The sequence below is a fragment of the Schistocerca americana genome, chromosome 2 (genome assembly GCF_021461395.2).
Source record: "Schistocerca americana isolate TAMUIC-IGC-003095 chromosome 2, iqSchAmer2.1, whole genome shotgun sequence".
NCBI classification, from domain to species: Eukaryota; Metazoa; Arthropoda; class Insecta; order Orthoptera; family Acrididae; genus Schistocerca; species Schistocerca americana.
The window spans coordinates 692391155-692414870 of NC_060120.1; the positions used below are offsets into that span (position 1 = coordinate 692391155).

A 23716-nucleotide genomic window follows, 5' to 3' on the forward strand; every position below is an offset into this window, starting at 1 on the left:
TCATCCGACAGGAAACGTTGACCCTTCTGCGTCTTTTTTAAGGGACAAAGGTATGACAATCTCATTGAAAATGGTCAGAACTATAGAGCAGATGCTCAGATGTCTTCCACTTGAATTGACGTAATGCCTGCGTTATGACATTTGCAATATGGGATGTGTGGTGTCATGAGCCAGCTGAGTTCCTTACCGCACCATTCCGCAATGGTGGTTTTCAACAGACTTGCCTCACCGTATACATTCTGCATTCTCCAGTGGATGTCTACCCGTGTTTGTCCTTCCATAACCAGGGTAAGAATAACAGCACATTGGTCCTGTTTGGACATGTTTGTTAATAATGTCCCCATAATTAATGTTTCCACATTTACCCCATGCCCATCAGAAAGACATGAATGCCACACTGATCCGTTGCCCACATGCCAGTGGGCATACACCTGCATCAGTGTTGCACTATGTTACATATACACTGCACCAATGCCCTCTAACTGAAACTTTGATTGTCCCATGAATCTTTCAATTTGATTACACAACAAGTAAGTTGTGTGTTATTTCATGTAGGTGACGGGAGAGAGCTGGACCCCCTGGATCCCCCCCCCCCCCCCCCACTCCCCTTTGGCTATGTCCTTGCTTCCATACCAAAAAATTCACTCCCGTAGTGAGTGCCCACAAGTCGGCAAGAAATCCATGATGTTGAAGATCTTACTAAGGCCTTCACAGACAGGCAATCACCCAAGCCTAGTTACAGATTACCATCGCCATTTCTCACACACCAGTAGTCTGACCACCCCTAAGAACCAGCTGCAAAAGAGAACCCCCTTCATGACCTAACATTATACTGGACTGGAACAACTAAACCCTATTCTTTGCCAGCTCTTTGACTGTTTACCATGATACTTGGAATTTAGGAACATTGTATCCACAATCTTCCCAACCCTCCAAAAGTGATCTTTGCCTGTCATGCAATCTATGCAATGTTCTTCAGTCTGTTTGTTCAAAATTACTTTAGGATTAACACTTCACCAATAGCACATGGAGAGGCCGAGCAGAATTGCCACCTCCTGTACAGGTCTCCCACATTATCTGACATGTCATTCAGTTTGCTTGAACTCTCAAACTACTCATTTTATAAATATGGAACTTGCATTATTGTGTTCTTGAAGAGCTGCCGTAAGCTTTCATTTTAGTTTTATTTGTGGCAACAAATTAGACTATATGTAGACAGTTTACAAAAATGCATTGTCTGATGGTGTTACCGATTTTTCGACATCCAAGAAACTTTTTTGTTATTGAAGTTATGTAAACCTATTAAAAGAATGAAATCTTGAAAATACATTAAATTTTCATCTACTCCAATTCAGAACTCACTTTGAGTTATCTAACATGACATAATTTCAGTTAAATATGTCCCCCAGTGGTGTGCTTCGTACTAAGCGGTCACCTATATGGTATCGTAAAGAGAAACAAATTACTTGGTTGATAATTAACCTGTTATTAACATTGTTGATCCATCATATTTATTTGTAATATGACAAAAGTATAAGATTTAGTCGTTTGTATCACATTGAGAAAATGTGTCACAAAAATGGCAACCAGTATTGGGAGGAAGATCAAAAGTGGTATTTAAAAAAAAGACATTATTTCAGTAGTGCAATAATTATGTTGTAAACAAAAATACTTATTTTCAAACAAGAATGGAATATGAGAATATTATGAAAAGCTATATAGCGGAGATGCTGAGTCGCAGACTGGCACAACTGTGAGAAAGTAAGCTATCCGCCAACAGTGCCTTCATAGGAAATAGAACACGCACACGCACACACACACACACACACACACACACACACACGTGCATGTTCAGCAGCCAGAGATTCCGGTCACGTGTGAATTGTGTTTACACGTGTGTGTGTGTGTGTGTGTGTGTGTGTGTGTGTGTGTGTGTGTGTGTGTGTGTGTGTGTGTTTCTGAAGGCCTTGTTGGCCGAAAGCTTACTTACTGAAATTCTTTTTGTTGTGCCAGTTTGTGACTCAGCATGTCCGCTATATTGTGAGTAGCAACTATCCTTTTTTGTAAAATTTATTTTGTACAGTATGGACAGAATTCTTGAGACAGGCTTCATTTGGAGTTAGTTAAAATTTCAGAGCTTACAAAAATGTAATTTTCATATGTAGCTGTTGCACACTTCAAACATACAGCTGAATCTGTCTGTACTCCATTTCTATGGCCATAAAGAGAAAAAACCCCACTGATATCACTCTTGTCGCTAGACAGATGCTTGTAGTATCGCTATGACTGACACTGTTGTTATTTAATGAAAGAATCCTCTCCTCCTCTATTATTTAATGAAAGAATAGTCTCCTCCACTACATTTTCCAAAACAGCTCCGTTCTTTAATGCTCTCTGAAAGTTTGTTGACCTCCTTCCAGTCTTGACAGACAATATTCCTAACAGCTTCTTTCATGAGTGCTTAGACTACAGAAAGGGCAAATTTATTATTATTTTTGGCAATTTAATCTTAAATTTGGATGCATATTAACACTCTGGTTGAAATGACAGTGGTGAGGTGGGAGCCTAGCGATTGTAAGCCCATATGTTTTTGCCAGTCAGTCATTTCCTCCTGTTTCTTTGCCATGGTAAGTGCCTAGTCAACAACAACAAAAGCAGTAGCATCTAGAACAACAGCTGTTGATGTTCCCAGATTTTGAATTGCAATCCTACGAACCACTTTGTAAACACAGTGTGGTTCATTTATTCATGATAATTTCCTGTCTCCTGTGATTTAAAAAGCAGGAGACCATTCAAGAGACATTCAGATCTGTACCCTCTGCCATTGCCATTGTTCTATTAGTTGTGTCATTTGCCCAGCCCTGCGTGACAACATGACCAGAATGACCCACATCTCATTAATCCACACTACTTCTTCATTTTTCATGCCACGGATCTCTCTTCGGCATGCAGCTACATTGTCATTCTTCATCAACTGCTTGTGACCACAGAAGTATCTTCAGTAAAATACTAGATCATGTAATACTGTGACTACCTTGAAGAAAAACTATTCCAGGTTACCTTTGGGGCACAGGAAATCTGGATCATCCTGTTCTCAACTTGCAGCAACAATGTACAACACACCAACATTAGGGAACAAACTCCACCTTTGCCAAAATTACAGCAACGCAAAGCAAATCAACCTAGCAACAATCCAAACAAAAAACTCAGTGAAATCTGGCAAAGCAGCCACAAACATGATGAAATTCAAAATGTTGACACTTAACTAAAAGCATCTTCAGGTATTTTTGTATAGCAAATATCGGTGTTTTGGCTGATGGGTGTACTGATGAAGAGTCAGTAATAGCTGAAAATACAATCCCTTGCTAGGTGTCTGATATTCCTTTCTGTTGTATTAATCATAAACATGACAACAAATCACATCATCAACAAATGAATGTGCATTGGTAATCCTTTTACCCATACAGCGTTTACCCAAAAAAAAGTTCAAGCTTCAATGTTTTTCCAGCTTCCTTTTATTTCTCAAAAATTTACTTGCCAGTCTTCACAATAGCATTTTTGTTTATGTTCAGAGCTGTAGCTGTTCTGTCGAGTACATTGTTAATGGGGAGCACCTAGCCACCGTGAAGTTTTTCAGTCTCAGAGTGGCCATGTAACATGCAAACCATTTCTGTAGACTGATATTGTGCAGCAGTCCCCTTGCCAAGAGAACAACACAGAGCTTTTTGACTCATAACATTTAAGAAAGCTGTTTCCAACATTGTTCAGTATCGCACAATGAACAACAGTAACAACAAATAAAATATTAGTTCCTGCAACAGTAAAAATGGCAACAAACAAATAACAGGGTGTGATGACAAACAGGACAACAAGTTGCTTGATACCCAAACTCAGTGCAAGCAGGAAGTGTTGTGGTGTTGGGGATGAAAGTTTGGCAATATCAGGCTGTTGCTGCAGTTACAGGTATTGTTGGATTGGTGGAATGTGGTCTTTGCCTTCTGTCCTCCCATATGGACAAACAGCAGGTGCCCATCAGCTCGCTTGCACAGAAAGTGGACATAAATTATCCCTTTCACAGTTTTCAAGCGAAAGGCTTAACTGCTGTCAGAAGTGTTTCCAAAATCTGTAATTGTATGAGCAAATGAAAGTGGGTGGTTCTTAGGACACGATGCTGGAATGGATTGGGGTTGTGTGGGATTGTCACACTGGCGCAATGCTTGGTTTACACCATCTGCTGGTGTTTGATTTGTATACAGGCCATACAACAGCTGCACTAAAAAGAAAATTATTAGAAAGCAAAATGGACTTGACAGTAATTCCAGGCGAGATGCTGTCAATTCACAACCACTTGGTATCTCTTTGAATAAACTGTTTAAGGACAAGCTTAAACACTTTTACATGGGTACATGGACTGGCTTTCGAAAAATGACAGGCAACTGACACAAACAGAAAATATAAAATGTCTTATGTTTGTCACAAGTGTGATGCTGTGTATGAAAAACTGAGCAATAAGGAATTATCTAATTTATATTTTAAACATTTCATAAAATTTGTGTTAAAAGTCTAATAAAATATTGTTTCATATTCCTGCTTTTAATTTCATAAGCATTCTTAAATTTTAAGTGTTGCTATTCATACATTTGAATTCTTCGGTAAAAATCTACTAAGAAAACCCAATTGGCAAGCGTGTTTTTACCTCAATATGACAGATGCTATTTCTTGGGTGTTTTTCTACCAGTGACTAGAAGTGGTTCCTATGAGTCATTAATCACTTACTCTGTTCGTCATAAGAATAATACAAATGCAAACATTACGCCATATATTCTTCCGTGTTCACTGTTACCGCATTTAAATCCTATCCGTGTTACAAACTCGAATGGGACAATGGCAGACATGGAAGAATTTACATATCATCCAATGTTAACATTTGTACTATTCTTATGTTGAATAGTGATACAGTCAGAAATGCAGCATGACAAATAATATTGATTTTTAAATCTCCTGTGACTATAAATTCTGTACAGACAGAAACGTTGAAGGGAAAGGATCAGAGACGTCTAGGAGAAGGGGTAGATTTCGGGAAAGTCACCCAGAACTGCGGATCAGGGGAGATGGGAGGAGAAGGAAACACTGATTGGTGGGTACTGCATCAGACGAGATTGGAAAACCTGAGAGCTTAAAGGTGGAAGAAGGGTAATATGCAGACAGAGATTACTGCTTAAACATCATGAATGAGTTAATAAGAGTGAAAAGCTAAGTGCATTGTACTTAATAGAGGTGAGAGGAGGCGGTGAAAAATAGATGGGAAAGACAATGAAAGATTTGGAGAACTAAATCGGAGTGAAGCAAAGAGTAGTATGGTGTTCCAAGGAAGTGAGCAACACGTGAATATTGATATCTGTGATGTGCACCAGTGGTAACTTTGAATTTTGTTCTGCAAAGCAACAGACCAGCTCTTAGCATAGTCGAAATGAACAACTAATGTGTCAGTATTCTGGGATGTGGCTGATTTTACTTCTGCTATGGCCTGTCTCTGAATCCTCCGATATGATGATGAGTCATTCCTTTCATGACCCAGTGCCTAACCTCTGTAACAAACCTCTCTGGCCCTACTGTGTTCTTCACCAGCTCTTCTCCCTTCCAAAATGCATAGTTTACATCATTGTCAGTATCCTGAAGGTGTAATTCTTCATCAGTCATCACTTCAGCACCCGGCTACATTGCACACTCCTGCAACCAGCATGTGGGAAAATTAACAGAAATTTCGTATTATCGTCTTAAATTTGCAAGTTAAAGAAAGCCCATTAGTGTGCGGGTTCAACTAAATTTTGACACACTAAGAGGGGCCTTTAATGCAAAACATCTGCCAGGTCTCCAGTACTCTCTCTCTCTCTCTCTCTCTCTCTCTCTCTCTCTCTCTCTCTCTCTCTCTCTCTCTGTACAGTTTTAAGAGTTATTTACGAAATATACATTTTTTCAAAGGGCTGTACCATTTACAAAAATTAAGGTAAAATGAAAATACTTTGTTTCTTAACACTTACGATATATAGGTCTAATATATATTTTTCCTAGAGAAATTCATCACAAGTTGACATGGCCTGTATGATTTGAGATGAAATCACCCATAAGTGATTCCTTGTGCTGATTTTGTGTAATTTTTTACAACCATTCCCTCCAATGCTTGGCAATCTCTGTCCATCAGTACATGAGGTTTAGCTGTGGTTGTTCTTTCACATTCCCACTTAATAAAATCACCAACAGTCAAATTGTGCAGCTCTTGAAGGGCTGAGATGTCTCTTGTAGATTTGTTACCCAGATGACATGGAACGACTAGTCCACATTTGTGGTCACTGAGCTCTCCTGACTGACCAGTTTTACTGTTATGCATCTGTACTCACAACACAATACTCATATATCAGTGGGTCGCCCTCTCATGAGATCTAGTGATCAATTCCGCTTTACATGGGGGTGACCGGATACTTTTGATCAGGTAGTGTAGATGTGAAAAAGTGGGTGAATGCAACAACGGCACTCAAATGTAAATAAAAATTATGGCTGCCATTATAAAGGTTCCAATTTTCCAGTGTTGCTACCTGCTGTAGCTCTTGGCAATTTTTTGTAGTTACTGTTACAGTTCAGGATCTGTGTTGATATGCAGCCTAAGTTTTATTATAATAATAATAATTATTATTAATAGATAGCTCTGACAGAAACAATTACCAATTTTTTACAGATTCTAAACATTACAGTTGTAAATTTCTTGGACATTAATTTGTATTTCAGATGCTGATAGTAGGTGGTATTGACCGTGTTTATGAAATTGGAAGGCAGTTTAGAAATGAAGGTATTGATCTAACACACAACCCAGAATTTACTACATGTGAATTCTATATGGCTTATGCAGACTACAATGATTTAATGCTCATTACTGAGAGCATGGTATCAGGTATGTAGAGATTTTGTTGTTTGCTGTTATTTTTATGATCATTATGCAGGGAAAATATTCCTGCTGGTGATTTCCACTTTCTCACGTACATTATAAGCAGTGGGAATACACACGTGCAAACGTTTTAATGTAATGACTTAATTTCCAGATTATTTTCTTCTATAATATTCTAAGGTCTGTTTTAATATGAGATATTATTTTTATTCACTTGACAGTTAACAGGCTGAAATTGTGTGTGCACGAAATAAGTGTTGGCTCATATTCTTAAGATACCTTACTTAGGCAACAAATTTAAGTGTAGCTTCAACACTTCAGCAGCATAAAAATTGCAAGTATCTGAATTGCAAATGGAAAATAGTTGGAAATGGCATTAAAATATAAAATTTCTTTGTTTGAATTCCAGTCAGATCACAGACAAATTGTTGTCAGACCATTGTTGTAGAAAACATAGCTTAAAAATTTGATAAAATGTATCTTGTTATAACAGAAAAGTATTCAAATATGATTAAGCCAATGTGGCATCATCATAAGAAATGAACAAAGTTATAATTTTACATTGTTGAAAGGTATGGAAAAACAGTGAAATCTAGGCCACAGTGCAGGGATAATAATAATATCAATGGTACTGCTGTTGAGTTGCAACACAAAAGACTCATCAGATGTCACTAATGTACACACCTGTGACAAACATGTATGTAAAATTAACTGAAGACATACGGTTGGATAAAAAACTGACCAATATGTCTTTAAATATGTCTGCTTGTGTCTGTATGTGTGGATGGATATGTGCGTGTGTGCGAGTGTATACCTGTCCTTTTTTCCCCCTAAGGTAAGTCTTTCCGCTCCCGGGATTGGAATGACTCCTTACCCTCTCCTTTAAAACCCACTTCCTTTCGTCTTCCCCTCTCCTTCCCTCTTTCCTGATGAGGCAACAGTTTGTTGTGAAAGCTTGAATTTTGTGTGTGTGTTTGTGTGTCTATCGACCTGCCAGCGCTTTTGTTCGGTAAGTCACCTCATCTTTGTTTTTTTTATATATATATATATATATATATATATATATATATATATATATATATATATATATATATATATATATATATATATATATATTCATTTCATTGTTGCCCTTATGGACAGTGTTTGAACTCGAAAATCACATGATGACACAATTTTCACTTCTTTCCTTTCTTTCTCTTCTCTTCCCAAAATCTCTTCATCCTTTGGCTGTGCTCCTGTTTCCTTTCCTCTGTCCATAATGTTCCTTTCTTCTTTCTCTCTTTTACAATAAATTTTGCACTCCTAACTTTGTTTCTGAAGTATTTCCTGTCTCCTATCATTTGCCTGTTGATCCCTATCTGCCTTAAGTCTTCGTCTATTTCATGATACCAATTTGTTTTCTTGCTTGAGCTGTTTACTACATCAAAAATTTTCTTTGTAAGTCGGTTGTTGTCCATTCTCTGTATGTGCCCATAGAAAGTTAATCTGCGTTTTCTGATCGCGTCTGTTAGTCTGTCAGTGTGCTGGTACAGCTCTTTGGTAGGTCGCTTCATCCATACGCCATCTCTGTGAATTGGTCCAAATATTTTTCTGAGAATTTTGCGTTCTATTTTTTCTGTGTCTATGATGCCTGATGCTCCAATTGTGGTTGTTTCTGACGCGTACAATGCTTCTGGTAATACAACTGTTTTGTAGTGCCTAAGTTTGGCCTGCCTCGATATGCTTTTCTTATTATAATGTGACCATGTGAGTTTGTATGCCTTCTGGAGTTTCTTCGTTCGTTCCATGTTAGCCGCCTTGTTTGATCCTCCCATTTGTATGTACTCCCCTAAATACTTAAATTTTTCGACTCTTTCTACGGATCCATATACCGTATGCATGGTGTGTACATTGTTGGTCTGTCGTTCCATATATTGTGTCTTCTCGTAAGATACCTGCAGATCTGTTTTGGCAGCTATTTCATGCAAGCATTCCAGTGCTTCCTTTGCCTCCTGTGTATTATTGCTGAGTATGGCTATATCCTCTGCAAATGCCAGACATTTTATGATTGTTTTGGTTTCACGTGTTCTTCCCAGCTGTATTCCTTTAACTTGTTCCTCCCACTGCTTGATAATTTTGTCTAACACCATGTTGAACAGGATTGGTGAGAGCCCGTGTCCTTGTCGGACACCTGTGTGTATGTGGAAGGGTTCCGAAATTTCTCCCATGAACTTAATCTTGGAGGTAGTGTCTGTAAGCGTCTGTTGTATAAGTGCCCTGGTTTTTCTGTCGATACCATATTCTTCCAGTACGTCAAAGAGTGTCTGTCTGTCTATGGAATCATATGCTTTTTTAAAGTCCACAAAGGTAACTACAGTGTTTCTTGCCTGTCTGACTTTCAAAAGTGTTCTCAAGTTCCAGATCTGTTCGATGCATGATCTCCCTTTTCTGAAGCCTGCCTGGTATTCCCCAATTTGCAGATCTGCTTGTGGTTCTAGTCTGTTTAATAGCACCTTAGAGAAAATTTTGTATGTAACTGGTACTAGCGAAATGCCTCTGTAATTGTTTGGATCTGACTTATCACCTTTTTATGTAACGGATGGATCAATGCACATTTCCATTCCTCTGGCACTTTCTCTGTGATCCAAATTTCGGAGATAATCTTATGGATTTTTTTGGTGATGTTTTCATCTTGGAGTTTCCAGATCTCGGCGATAATACCATCTTCTCCGGCAGCTCTGTTATTTTTCATTTGTTTTATGATTTCCTCTATCTCTTCTATTGTGGGTGGATCAGAATCGGCATTAGATGTGGTCTTTTGGAATGTTAATTTTCCTGTAGGTTTTTTGCAATTAAGAAGTTTATCAAAGTAATGTTTGAGAATTTTACAGTTTTCTTTTGTGTTTGTTTCCAGGGATCCATCTGTTCTTCGGAAGCAGAGGCTAGGGGGTTGATAGCCCTTAATATTTTCTTTGAAAGTTCTGTAAAAATTTCTTGTGTTATTTCTTCTGAAATCTTCCTCAATTTCTTTTAGTCTGTTATTGTCATATGCTCGTTTTTCCCTTCTGATTTCCTTCGATGCTAGTTTCTGAACTTCGTGAAATTCTTTCCATGTTTCTGAATTTCTGTAGCTACTGAACTTGTCCCATGCTTGCTTTCTTCTCTCAATGGCTTCATCACACTTTGCGTTCCACCACCTATGTTTGCGTTTTCTAGGTGGTTGTCCCCAGCACATAGTCTTCTGAACTGCCTTCGCCAGATCTGTCCATGTGTCTATTGAGTGCCTATTAATTTCTTCAACGATTTTATCCCTGTTTATCTTAAAGTATTCCGGATCAGGTTTGACTATTTTGTTTTGCGCTGTCTGTTTCAGTCTTGGGATTGGCCTAATCTTAACTTGTAGCAAATAATGATCAGACTCGAAGACTCCTTTACGTGTTCTGACATTTAGAATTTCCCGCGAATTTTTCTTGGATATGGCCACATGATCAATCTGAAATTCTTCCCACACTGTGTTGGGTGCTTTCCATGTTGTAAGTTTTCGTCTTGGTTTTTGAAATTGTGTTGACATGATTTTGAGGTTAAAGTTTTGACAATATTTTATGAGGTGTTCCCCATTTCTGTTCGTGCGAATATGTGCTGAGTATGGGCCTGTTATTTCTCTGAATTTTCTCTCCTTACCAAGCTGCGCATTGAAATCACCCATTACAATTTTCACATGTCTTTCTGGTACGTTGTTAATTACTTCCTCCATGTCTTCCCAGAAGTCTTCAATTTCTTGTGGCTTCTTTCTGTTATGGTCATTTGTAGGTGCATGTGCGTTGATAATTGTGTATGCTTTATTACCTGATTTGAAGGACAGTGTCGAGATACGTTCTGATATTGAATTGAAGTCTATGATGTTATCCATGACTGATTTGTGTACTGCAAACCCTGTACCAAACAATAATGGTGTTCCTCTTCTGACAGCAGGTTTACCTTTGTAAATCCTGTAATGTTCTGTGTCGAAATGGTTTTCATCTACGAAGCGCGTCTCTTGGATGGCAAGAATTTTGATGTGAAATTTATCTAGCATGTCTGTCAGTTGTTTTAGTTTTCCAAGTTTGAACAGAGTGTTTGCATTGAAAGTGCCAAGGTAGTGCTTGCAAAGAGGTTTTGAGAAGCTCCGACTCTTCTCCTCATGATGTTCCTGGTCCCCCAGAATCCGATGACCAGGAAAGTCCAGTCCGTTGACTGGGGCCTGGGGTAGCGGATTTCTTTCCATTTGTTCCATCATGATTACTTCAAGTTGAAGTTGGTTGTGGTGACCTTCAACAAGATCACGGTAATTGCAGACTTGATTGTTGAGATCAAGCCATATTTCACTGCCGCACCAACTAGGTAAACAGACGCAGACCACTAGTCGCTGGATACCAGAACAGACACTAATGGATTTCTTGATGTTGTGTGTTTGGTCCGCGAGAGCTATTTTATTTCGCTCAAGTCCGCCGGCAAGCCGGTGAGGACCCCCCTATCCGCCACCTGGGACGCGCCACGTCGGAGTATCACCTCTCCGCCTGCTACGACACCGCAGTAGGTTCGTGGATATATATATATATATAATAGAAGGAAACATTCCACGTGGGAAAAATTATATATAAAAACAAAGATGAGGTGACTTACCTAACGAAAGCGCTGGCAGGTCGATAGACACACAAACATACACACAAAATTCAAGCTTTCGCAACAAACTGTTGCCTCATCAGGAAAGAGGGAAGGAGAGGGGAAGACGAAAGGAAGTGGGTTGTAAGGGAGAGGGTAAGGAGTCATTCCAATCCCGGGAGCGGAAAGACTTACCTTAGGGGGAAAAAAGGACGGGTATACACTCGCGCGCGCACACACACACACACACACACACACACACACACACACACACACACACACATACATATCCATCCACAAATATACAGACACAAGCAGACATATTTAAAGACAAAGAGTTTGGGCAGAGATGTCAGTCAAGGCAGAAGTGCAGAGGCAAAGATGTTGTTGAATGACAGGTTAGGTATGAGTGGCGGCAACTTGAAATTAGCGGAGATTGAGGCCTGGCGGATAACGGGAAGAGAGGATATATTGAAGAGCAAGTTCCCATCTCCGGAGTTCGGATAGGTTGGTGTTAGTGGGAAGTATCCAGATAACCCGGACGGTGTAACACTGTGCCAAGATGTGCTGGCCGTGCACCAAGGCATGTTTAGCCACGGGGTGATCCTCATTACCAACAAACATTGTCTGCCTGTGTCCATTCATGCGAATGGACAGTTTGTTGCTGGTCATTCCCACATAGAATGCGTCACAGTGTAGGCAGGTCAGTTGGTAAATCACGTGGGTGCTTTCACACGTGGCTCTGCCTTTGATCGTGTACGCCTTCCGGGTTACAGGACTGGAGTAGGTGGTGGTGGGAGGGTGCATGGGACAGGTTTTACACCGGGGGCAGTTACAAGGGTAGGAGCCAGAGGGTAGGGAAGGTGGTTTGGGGATTTCATAGGGATGAACTAAGAGGTTACGAAGGTTAGGTGGACGGCGGAAAGACACTCTTGGTGGAGTGGGGAGGATTTCATGAAGGATGGATCTCATTTCAGGGCAGGATTTGAGGAAGTCGTATCCCTGCTGGAGAGCCACATTCAGAATCTGATCCAGTCCCGGAAAGTATCCTGTCACAAGTGGGGCACTTTCGTGGTTCTTCTGTGGGAGGTTCTGGGTTTGAGAGGATGAGGAAGTGGCTCTGGTTATTTGCTTCTGTACCAGGTCGGGAGGGTAGTTGCAGGATGCGAAAGCTGTTGTCAGGTTGTTGGTGTAATGCTTCAGGGATTCCGGACTGGAGCAGATTCGTTTGCCACGAAGACCTAGGCTGTAGGGAAGGGACCGTTTGATGTGGAATGGGTGGCAGCTGTCGTAATGGAGGTACTGTTGCTTGTTGGTGGGTTTGATGTGGACGGACGTGTGAAGCTGGCCATTGGACAGGTGGAGATCAACATCAAGGAAAGTGGCATGGGATTTGGAGTAGGACCAGGTGAATCTGATGGAACCAAAGGAGTTGAGGTTGGAGAGGAAATTCTGGAGTTCTTCTTCACTGTGAGTCCAGATCATGAAGATGTCATCAATAAATCTGTACCAAACTTTGGGTTGGCAGGCCTGGGTAACCAAGAAGGCTTCCTCTAAGCAACCCATGAATAGGTTGGCATACGAAGGGGCCATCCTGGTACCCACAGCTGTTCCCTTTAATTGTTGGTATGTCTGGCCTTCAAAAGTGAAGAAGTTGTGGGTCAGGATGAAGCTGGCTAAGGTAATGAGGAAAGAGGTTTTAGGTAGGGTGGCAGGTGATCGGCGTGAAAGGAAGTGCTCCATCGCAGCGAGGCCCTGGGCGTGCGGGATATTTGTGTATAAGGAAGTGGCATCAATGGTTACAAGGACGGTTTCCGGGGGTAACGGATTGGGTAAGGATTCCAGGCGTTCGAGAAAGTGGTTGGTGTCTTTGATGAAGGATGGGAGACTGCACGTAATGGGTTGAAGGTGTTGATCTACGTAGGCAGAGATACGTTCTGTGGGGGCTTGGTAACCAGCTACAATGGGGCGGCCGGGATGATTGGGTTTGTGAATTTTAGGAAGAAGGTAGGGGTCCGGGGTGTTGGTGGGGTCAGGAGGTTGATGGAGTCAGGTGAAAGGTTTTGTAGGGGGCCTAAGGTTCTGAGGATTCCTTGAAGCTCCGCCTGGACATCAGGAATGAGATTACCTTGGCAAACTTTGTATGTGGTGTTGTCTGAAAGCTGACGCAGTCCCTCAGCCACATACTCCCGACGATCAAGTACCACGGTCGTGGAACCCTTGTCCGCCGGAAGAATGACGATGGACGGGTCAGCCTTCAGATTACGGATAGCCTGGGCTTCAGCAGTGGTGATGTTAGGAGTAGGATTAAGGTTTTTTAAGAAGGATTGAGAGGCAAGGCTGGAAGTCAGAAATTCCTGGAAGGTTTGGAGAGGGTGATTTTGAGGAAGAGGAGGTGGGTCCCGCTGTGACGGATGACGGAACTGTTCCAGGCAGGGTTCAATTTGGATAGTGTCTTGGGGAGTTGGATCATTAGGGGTAGGATTAGGATCATTTTTCTTCGTGGCAAAGTGATACTTCCAGCAGAGAGTACAAGTGTAGGACAGTAAATCTTTGACGAGGGCTGTTTGGTTGAATCTGGGAGTGGGGCTGAAGGTGAGGCCTTTGGATAGGACAGAGGTTTCGGATTGGGAGAGAGGTTTGGAGGAAAGGTTAACTACTGAATTAGGGTGTTGTGGTGCCAGATTGTGTTGATTGGAATTTTGAGGTTTTGGAGGGAGTGGAGCTGGAAGTGGGAGACTGAGTAGATGGGAGAGACTGGGTTTGTGTGCAATGAGAGGTGGTTGAGGTTTGCTGGAAAGGTTGTGAAGGGTGAGATAGTTGCCTTTCCGGAGGTGGGAAACCAGGAGATTGGATAGTTTTTTGAGGTGAAGGGTGGCATGCTGTTCTAATTTGCGGTTGGCCTGTAGGAGGGTGCTCTGAATAGCCGGTGTGGATGTGGGAGAGGTAAATCACAGAGCATGTAACACTTTGAGGACCACCCACTTGGAACCCTATTTGTGTTTTTGCGCTACTTAACAGTGATGTTGTTTGTTGCTGACTACATCACATGTCCTATGCTCTGAATATCTACTGTCATTATCTTACAAGGTAATGTGACATGAACTATGATTGGCTGGCAAAAGCACATTCCAATCTTGATTTCAGTACTTTGGAAACTAATGTGCTGAGTTTAGCGGAATTCATATTTATATTTTCGTAATACAAAAATATGCAGTGTACATGTTGTTGTTCGTCAAAGATATTTCCAAAACACAAAACCTTTTCTATTCAATGGACTGATAAGTTTTACTATTCCAAGGGAGAGTATCCCATAATGTACCATGTAGAATGTATATTTTCACCTGGGAAAAAAATGTGTTTTTAACTGGGAAATCTGCAAATTTCTTTTCCTTGTCCCCATATATACCCTGTATTTAATGTTATCTTGTTAAGTCCTTAAACTTAATACTTGGATGTATTATTATTGGTATCTAAAATTAAGATCATAATTTTTTCGCATCACATATTGTCACTCGCCCATTTTCTTTTTAATAGTAAAAAATCGTTAATCAATTTTGATGCATTTTATTTTATTAATTATTTTATTATATTTTGGTTCCAGAATTTTTACATAGTTGTATGTTTTTAGTTAATTGTACATACATACTTGTCGAATATATGTACTGTAGCAACACCTGACTTGCTTATGTCATAAATGCATTATGTTTCTGTGTCGCTACCGCATCCCAGTTTGCTGTGAACAGTGACCCTGTTCACTTCATTATTCTCCCTGCACTGTGACCTGAGTTGTACCATGTTTTCATACCTGTGACACAATGAGACGCAATGTTTCCATCATGTCACTATGGCTTAAGTCATATTAGAATAATACAAGGCTTCTTCTTATGCATTCAGGTATGTTTTATCACATTCATGCTTGCATTTTCTGTATTCATGAAATTGTGCGTTCTCGTTATCTTATAATTTCTTGTTATTTTGACATATCTGAAGTGGTCATTATGGACCAAATTTGATAGTCTGATGACAGTTTGCATGTGATCAAGGACTGGAATCAAAGAAAGAGATTTTGTACTTCCTGGATAACACTCTTTATCATACATATATATGAATTAATATCTTGGCAAAGTGTTACACCGTCCGGGTTATCTGGATACTTCCCACTGACACCAACCTATCAGAACTCCGGAGATGGTAACTTGCCCTTAAATATATCCTCTCTTCCTGTTACCCACCAGGCCTCGACCTCCGCTAATTTCAAGTTGCCGCCCCTCGTACATCACTTATCACTCAACAACATCTTTGCCTTTGTACTTCTGCCTCGACTGACATCTCTGCCCAAACTCTTTGCCTTTACATATGTCTGCTTGTGTCTGTATATCTGTGTGCGTGTGTGTGCGCGCGAGTGTATACCTGTCCCTTTTTCCCCCTAAGGTAAGTCTTTCTGCTCCCGGGGTTGGAATGACTCCTTACCCTCTCCCTTAAAACCCACATCCTTTTGTCTTTCCCTCTCCTTCCCTCGTTCCTGATGAAGCAACCGTGGGTTGCGAAAGATTGAATTTTGTGTGTGTGTTTGTGTTTGTTTGTGTGTGTATCAACATGCCAACGCTTTCGTTTGGTAAGTTACATCATCTTTGTTTTTAGATATATTTTTCCCACGTGGAGTGTTTCCCTCTATTATATTAATACAGTGCTCATACAAGAATTTGCCAACAACAGCAAAATGTGTCAAAGGGTTTAGGAAGACTATGCAATGCTTCGTCACAACTGTTTACATTAGATTCATGTAAGCAGTTACAACCGGGATCATGCGCATGCGCAGTTGAGTTGCCTATGAGTAGTACCTCCTCCCGCTTCTGGCTACAGAAATGTCACTGTTGGTTGTGTATGCAGCAAACCGATCGGCAATTTCGGTGGTGAGGGGGGTAAATTCGTATCCGTGAGGGGAAAAAATCCTTGTTTCACAAAGCGCCTAGCATATAGCGCACATTAGTATATCGATTATTCAAATGATTTTGAATCACATCCCTGTTGCATTTTGAACACATTCTATGTAGATTTCTGAATGAATCGTAAGTTGATTTTTGAATGCCTGCATAGTGTACGTGATGTCCATGCCAGGGGAATCCTCGTCGCATCTAGAAATAAACTTCCTTGCAGACAAAATGGGATGGGGCTATATGAGCTGAGCGGAATAAAGCTGAACGGATGAAAGCCGTTTGTTTATGTGATTGATTGGGTATGCGAATGATTAGCATTGTTATAATTACTAGCAAAGTCCATAGATTCAGACTACCAGAGTGGAAATAAACGACTAACAGGAATAACAGGTAAGAAAGATTACGTTATCTTCTCGGTGTATCCAAGAAAATGAAATTTTGACAGAAATTTTCTGGCCAGATCGCTACAAGTTGTATATTTCCTGGCTAGCAGCCGTTCCATTCTCAGAGTAGTGCGGAAAACGCATTGTACGAACATGTAATAACAGGGTGTATACGACCCAGGAGATCTGGGAAAAACCCGGGAATTTTTTCATCTGGGAGAAAACTGGGAAAAACCCGGGATGTTTTTAGAATTCCGGGAATTTTTCATTGTTTTAGTTTTCAGTTAAATTTTTGTAATTTTGACTGATAAGAACCAATACTCCAACAAAGGATATTACTGTATAATACTTCATCAATAAAACATAAACGAGAAAAAAAACAAAAATAACTTAAATTGCAAAGGAAAGGCGCCATATACAACGACGACACACATTGCTCATTCAAGCGTCTGCCAATTGAAAATGTGTCAAAGGCTTTAGGAAGACTATGCAGTGCTTCATAACAACAAATTGCCTCCAATGAGCGTGAAGTCGCAACTGTTTACATTCAATTTGTTTTAGCAGTTTCGCGCGGGCTCATGCACATGCGCAGTTGAGTCACGTTTGAGTAGTAGATTCTCCCGCTTCTGGCAACAGGAATGTGGCTGTTGCCTGTGCAAGCAGTCGCAGCAAGCAGCTAGATGCTACTGGGAAAAGGGGGGCGCCAAATTCATATTCTTGAGGAAAACAACTTGTTTCACAAAGCATCTTGCATCCAGCGCACGTTTGCCTGTCGATTATTCATATCCTTTTGAAACGCTTCCCTGTTGATTTTTGAACACATTTTAAGATGATTTCTGAATGAATCATAAGTTGACTTTTGAATGCATGCATATTGTATGTGATGTCTCTGTCAGGAGAATCCTCGTTGCATCTAGAAATAAACTTTCCGCAGACAAAAGGGGACGGGGCTATACGAACTGAGCGGAGTAAAGACGAACGGATGAATGCCAATCGCTGTCTGATTATGTGGTTGATTGGGTTTGCGAAAGATCAGCATTGTTATAATTACTACCGAAATCCATAGATTCAGACTACCAGAATGGGAATAAATGACTGACAGGAATAACAGGTGAGAAAGATTACGTATAATCTTCTCGTTGTATCCAAGAAAATGGAATTTTGACAGAAAATGTTTGGCCAGATCGCTACACTAGTAAGGGCCAGTAGTACAGTCCCTGGCTAGCAGCCTCGTAAGTTCTATTCTGGAAGTAACGCAGAAAGCGTGTTGTTCGAACACATAATAACGCCTAACCGGGAAATAATTGCGGGATAACTAAACCTGTGATATTGTCAGGGTTAGTGAAGTTAATAGGTGAACAAATTTTGACAGTGACAGAAATAGCTACAAAATTGGTCATGACAAGATTGTTTGTTAGAACGAGGAAGGAGAAGAAACGGGGACATCACACAAATTATGGAAGCATAAGACGATTCCAAATTTATATAAAAATTTTGTAATACTACTTTTCGATCTCGTGCTTGAGAAACTGGTGCGTATGAATGAAATGTGAAACTATTTCCTAACATAAAGCTTTTTGCTTGTAGTAGGCCTAATAGGCATTTGATATTGGTACTTATTGGATTATATTCTGTCGTTATATAAAAATGGCCATTTGTACCAAAACAGTCTCCTTTATTTGGTGTTTTACAAAATTGCTGCCATATTAGAAAGGCCTATTTTGTTTTATCTAGCAGACAGTGAAAAAATAGACGTAATCAGCTCGAGAAACCACACTTCTGGGGTATTATTTGTATTAACTTATTTTTCAGTTTTAGAAAACGACATTTCGATTTTTCATATAGCAAAACGTTTGACGAACTTTGATGAGGTAATAGATTCTTTCGCAGAAAGGAAAACGCGCCATGTAAAGCTGTAGTAAGATTAGAGAGCAGAAAATGCTAGGAGCTAAGGTTTGAAGAAATGTGTAATTTCTTTCTTATCTCTTGTCAGTATTGGTTTTATATATCCTATATTTAATTTTATGTCACACAAAACACCAAGTTACTAACTAATAGGCAATAAAGAGTTCAGGTTTTCTGAAGAGTTCTTGTTCTTTCGATTACAGATAATCCCATCTACTATTAATTGCGAGATTTTTTTTTAGAGGGGCAGGCTGTCAAACCGGCCGACTGGGAGCAGGAGAGGCACCACAGGACATTTCGATTTCCACTCTCCTGCTTATAGTATGGACGTGGGGTAGAAAAATGCCTTATGAAGAGGCGTGGCACTGCACTTTGGCATACTTAAGACCAAATAATATGTTTTACATTTCCTCGAATATATATGTTTTATGTTTCAGGCTTTTCAGAAAGATGTGCGTTACAAGATAAACATATTTTTACTCTCATGTCTACTGAAAACAAAACGGCTATCTGTGGCTGGGAGTTATCAAGTGAATTAAAACACATTCACATAATTCCGGAAGCCTGAAATGTCATTAGTTTCAGATTTTATTTCCACCTTTCTGACAGTCAAGCATTAATCGCCTTGCGGAACAATGAAGTTGATTTTTGTCTGTTTGCTAAAGAAATTTGACTTTTGGTAACCTTTTCCGCAGAAGCAGTAAATGTATTTGAAACGAAATGTTTAATTCCACAGTACTGGCTAGTTTCAACTGTTCGCTGTATTTCAAGGGCACGTTTTCATTTTCTAGCATGTATGGTATTATGCCATAATAAAGAACCAAACATGATATAATGCAGTACTGGTGCTCCAAGAAAATTTACATCCACACTGAAAAGCTTAATATCAATTAGGTCAAGGTCTACTTCACTGGGAATCTGGACATACGAATGTGCCCTTTAAGTATGCACTTTGAATGTGTACATTTTAATATGGTTCACGAAATTCCGATGCTCTTGCAGTATCCTCTGATGTCTTGTTTCTTTTATGACATAATGTATGATCTTTCAATGTTTTACATGTACGTACATATGGGCTTCCTACGTCATGGTAGCTGCGCACGCGCGCGGTGTCACCTGTTATCTGCGCTCTCTGGCAACTGCTGAAACGAACCTATTTCTAACAGATCGCGGGAAAATATTGCAAATAGTGGTTTGAAAAGCGTTACTTTCAAAGTAAATATCCATTTACGTAAGTTGAGTTATGTGCAAGAATGTACCATGAATTTATTAAACCACAGAGCGTTTGACTCTCAATTGAAAAATCAACTCTTTGATGATGAGCTATTTAGAAGAATTTCGAACCCTGAAGATCAGACGTTTATGTCATTATTAAAAATCTTACTGGCACATTTGTGATATATATCTTAAAGTGTAACACGCGCAAAAAAGACCAACAGTATATGCGAAAGCTTAGCTTCTCTTGCAGCTTGGGACCAATATTATATGTGAAAACTTTGCTTTTTTTGTAGCAACACTATGCATATTAATTTGAACTATTAACTTTCCCTGTTTGTGTGTTCGTGCTACTTAACAGTGATGTTCCTGTTGGCTGACAAATCATGTGTCCTATGCTCTGAATATCCGCTGTCATCGGCTGGCGAGATCACGTGACATGAGCTACGAACGGCTTACAAAAGCGCATTGCAATCTCGACTTCAATGCTTCAGAAAGTAACAAGCGGTTTTTGGTGCAATTCGAATTTATACTTCCGTAGTACAAAAATATGCAGCGTGCATGTTGCTGCACATCAGAGAACTTTCCAAAACATGTTTCCCCCCCCCCCCCTGAGTTTCGTTTTCTAAAGTGCCGGAAAATTATAGGCTGCTGTATAAAACCATAACCATTCAAATGACTGATAAATTTTACAGTTCCGAGGGAACGTATAGTGTCACTTAATACGGAAAAAAGTGTATTTTCACCCGGGAGAAAATGTATTTTAACCGGAAGATCCGGGAAAAATCTGGGCATTTTATTTCCTTGTCCACGTATACAGCCTGATGACACTTTAGTAAAAACTGAGGTAGACATAGGCTATAAATTTTTTAAAACAATAATGTAAATTTTATGTTAAATCTTTCTCGCATTTACTTTTAGCTACAGTAGCAGGGTATTTAAATCTTTAGCCAGATTGTTTCTCCCGTATATATTCTTTCTCTTTATAAACAGTTTTAAACAATATCGTGCTGTTTTACTTTCTTCCTCACGGCCAGTTTTATGAGGAAACTGGAATATTGTATTTATGTCTTATTGGAATCTAATTTGTCCGAAACTTTGTAATCCTACTTGTTTTCGGATTAAAATTATGCAAAATACTGTCATTTAAGCTGATACCCTCACAGATCCACTAGCTAGAGTTTAATTGGCATTCCCAAGTTTGTCATTATATTCCACAGGAGATGCCTCTGAATGGTGTCGTAAGCATTCAGAAGTTGATGAACAAGTTATATATCTTTTTTTCGTATTCATTGCCATGCTTTTCCATTTATTGGTCTGATTACAACTACATTGTAAGTAGTTGATCTGTTTCTGCAAAAGCCATTTTGATAACCCCCTGCTTACATTTTCTGCGTATGGTTTTGACCGGTGTAGCATAAAAGCAAATCTGATATTCCCCTGTAGCTTCTGAAGTCTCTCATGTGTCTTTATTTTATGTATCAGTTATTGATTCCTTCCATTATGTTGGTATGGTTTCAGTTTTCTGTATCACCTGTACCCGGTGAAACAAACATCCATGCAGTGCTTCTCCTCAATATTTTAGAATCTCAGCTGGAATTCTGTCACTCCCACTCGACTTGCCACTATTCAGGTCTCTGGCACTTCCCAGCTCCTCTTCATCATTTCAGTTCTGGGATTTGGCCATATTAGGGTTGTTGTTGGAATTTGTAAGTGGTGGTTGTGGATCAGAACAGTTGAGTAGATTGTCAAGAATCAGCATCATGCAGAAAAAAATATGGGTAAGGGGGGGGGGGGGGCATCATGCAGAAAAAAATTATTGGGGGGGGGGGGGAGATCCATACAAGCTTTGATATCAGAGTATTGTTACCTGGAATCTTTTAAAAGTATGTACAAGATATTATTGGAGGTAAAAAAAAGAATATGGCTGATGATAAAAAGTGTGAATGACATACAAAAGTAGTTGCTGAATGTAAATCTAACATTGCATCACACATTATCCAACAGAATGTTAATGTAATACAACATTTTATATTTATAGTCATACATTCCATGCTAAATTTTGGGTGCTGCATGCAAATATTACAAATAGATGATGATAATGTGCTTATGACACTGTTTTTTTCTGTTGTCAGGTATGGTTAAAAGTATTCACGGGTCATATAAAGTGACATATCATCCAGAGGGCCCAGATGGAAAAGCAATAGAAATTGACTTTACACCTCCATTTAAGAGAATAAGTATGTTCCCAGCATTAGAGGAGAAACTAAATATAAAATTACCAAGCCCAGAAACACTTGGAACACCTGAAGTAAATAAGTTTTTTAGTGACTTGTGTGAAAAGCACGAAGTGGAATGTGCGCCACCACGAACAACTGCTCGGTTACTGGACAAGGTATATTCATTATTTTTTTTCTCATGTTTATTGTTCAGCTGCAAGGAATTGAAGTATTCAGTATGTCGTGGAGTATTCATTATGTCATCTGTGCATCTCTTTTTAAGGCTGCACAGTGAGTCAGTGAGTGACAGAATAACTGGCAAAAATTTCTAATGGAATGTAATCAACATAGTTTTTAAGGACAGTGAAATTAGGAGATCAAGCAGTAGCCACATATCCAATAAATTTAAAAAGCACATTATGTTAAATTACAAACTGATGAGGGCATTTTGAGGTCTCTGTAGTGTAGTAAGAAACTGATGAATGTCTTTCATAACTGTGCACCAGATAACTTTCCAACAGATTTTCCGGCATTGGTATTTGTATTTCCTGTTAGACTTTGTATTCTGCACATGCTAATGATTGTGGTATGGTTTAGTTTTGAGTTTTTCCGGCATTGGTATTTGTATTTCCTGTTAGACTTTGTATTCTGCACATGCTAATGATTGTGGTATGGTTTAGTTTTGAGTACTGCTACAAATATTTTTCAGTATAAATCATTGTGCACTACACACATCATTGCCCAGTCTGACAGACAGTCCTGTCTTACCACATGTAATCAGCATATATACTTTGCAAAGGGTAGAATGCAATCTTAGTAGCAATCCTGAATCCAAATTCGTCGCTTTATCCACTCTCCTAGATGTGATTATCTCGCAGTATTGTGGGGAAAACATTTAGAAGTTTGTAATGAATGGATGAATGCATGTGGCAGTCCTTAAAGGAGCGTTCAGACAGTGCAATTTGTAGCACATTGCTCATGAAATTCAGATTGCCAGATTTGTCACATTCCAATACACAGTTTAATACCCAAACTTATTATTATTATTATTATTTTTTATTGTTCGGAATAGATTTCTATATTCACCATGGGCTCTCAGTCTGGAAGTTAAACTGAAATTTTCTAGCTTTCTTTGTGGAGCATACAGTGACCACTTTTTCATGTTCCTAGAGTAAATATTCACCATCAGAAGTGAACAATGTGCTAGTAAAGCCCCACTATTTCTCAATTGTGGAAGTAAGTTTCTCTTTTTGCAAATCACATATTACTACTGTTAATGTTAAATAACTTATCTGTAACCATCTTCTCACGTCTGCACATCCTAAAGCACCAGTACCAGTACCAAATGAGGTGGTTTAGTGATTAAGACAGTGGATTTTCATTTGGGTGAATTGAGATTCAAATTCCCATACAGCCATCTAGATTTAGGTGTGCCATAGTTTCACTTAATTGTGTAAAGAAAATACAAGAATATTTCCTTGTGAAAAGACA

At 39.6% G+C, this 23716-nt stretch overlaps 1 protein-coding gene across 2 annotated transcripts in view; it reads left to right on the forward strand.

Annotated features, from left to right (window-relative positions):
• The window catches only part of LOC124593035 (lysine--tRNA ligase), an 84662-nt gene that overhangs the window by 21104 nt on the left and 39842 nt on the right, over positions 1–23716 (forward strand). For both annotated transcript variants that reach the window (XM_047131893.1, XM_047131892.1), the window contains exons 6-7: positions 6784–6946; positions 22142–22401. In XM_047131893.1, the coding sequence (XP_046987849.1) occupies positions 6784–6946; positions 22142–22401 (423 nt within the window). The remainder of the gene's footprint in view (positions 1–6783; positions 6947–22141; positions 22402–23716) is intronic.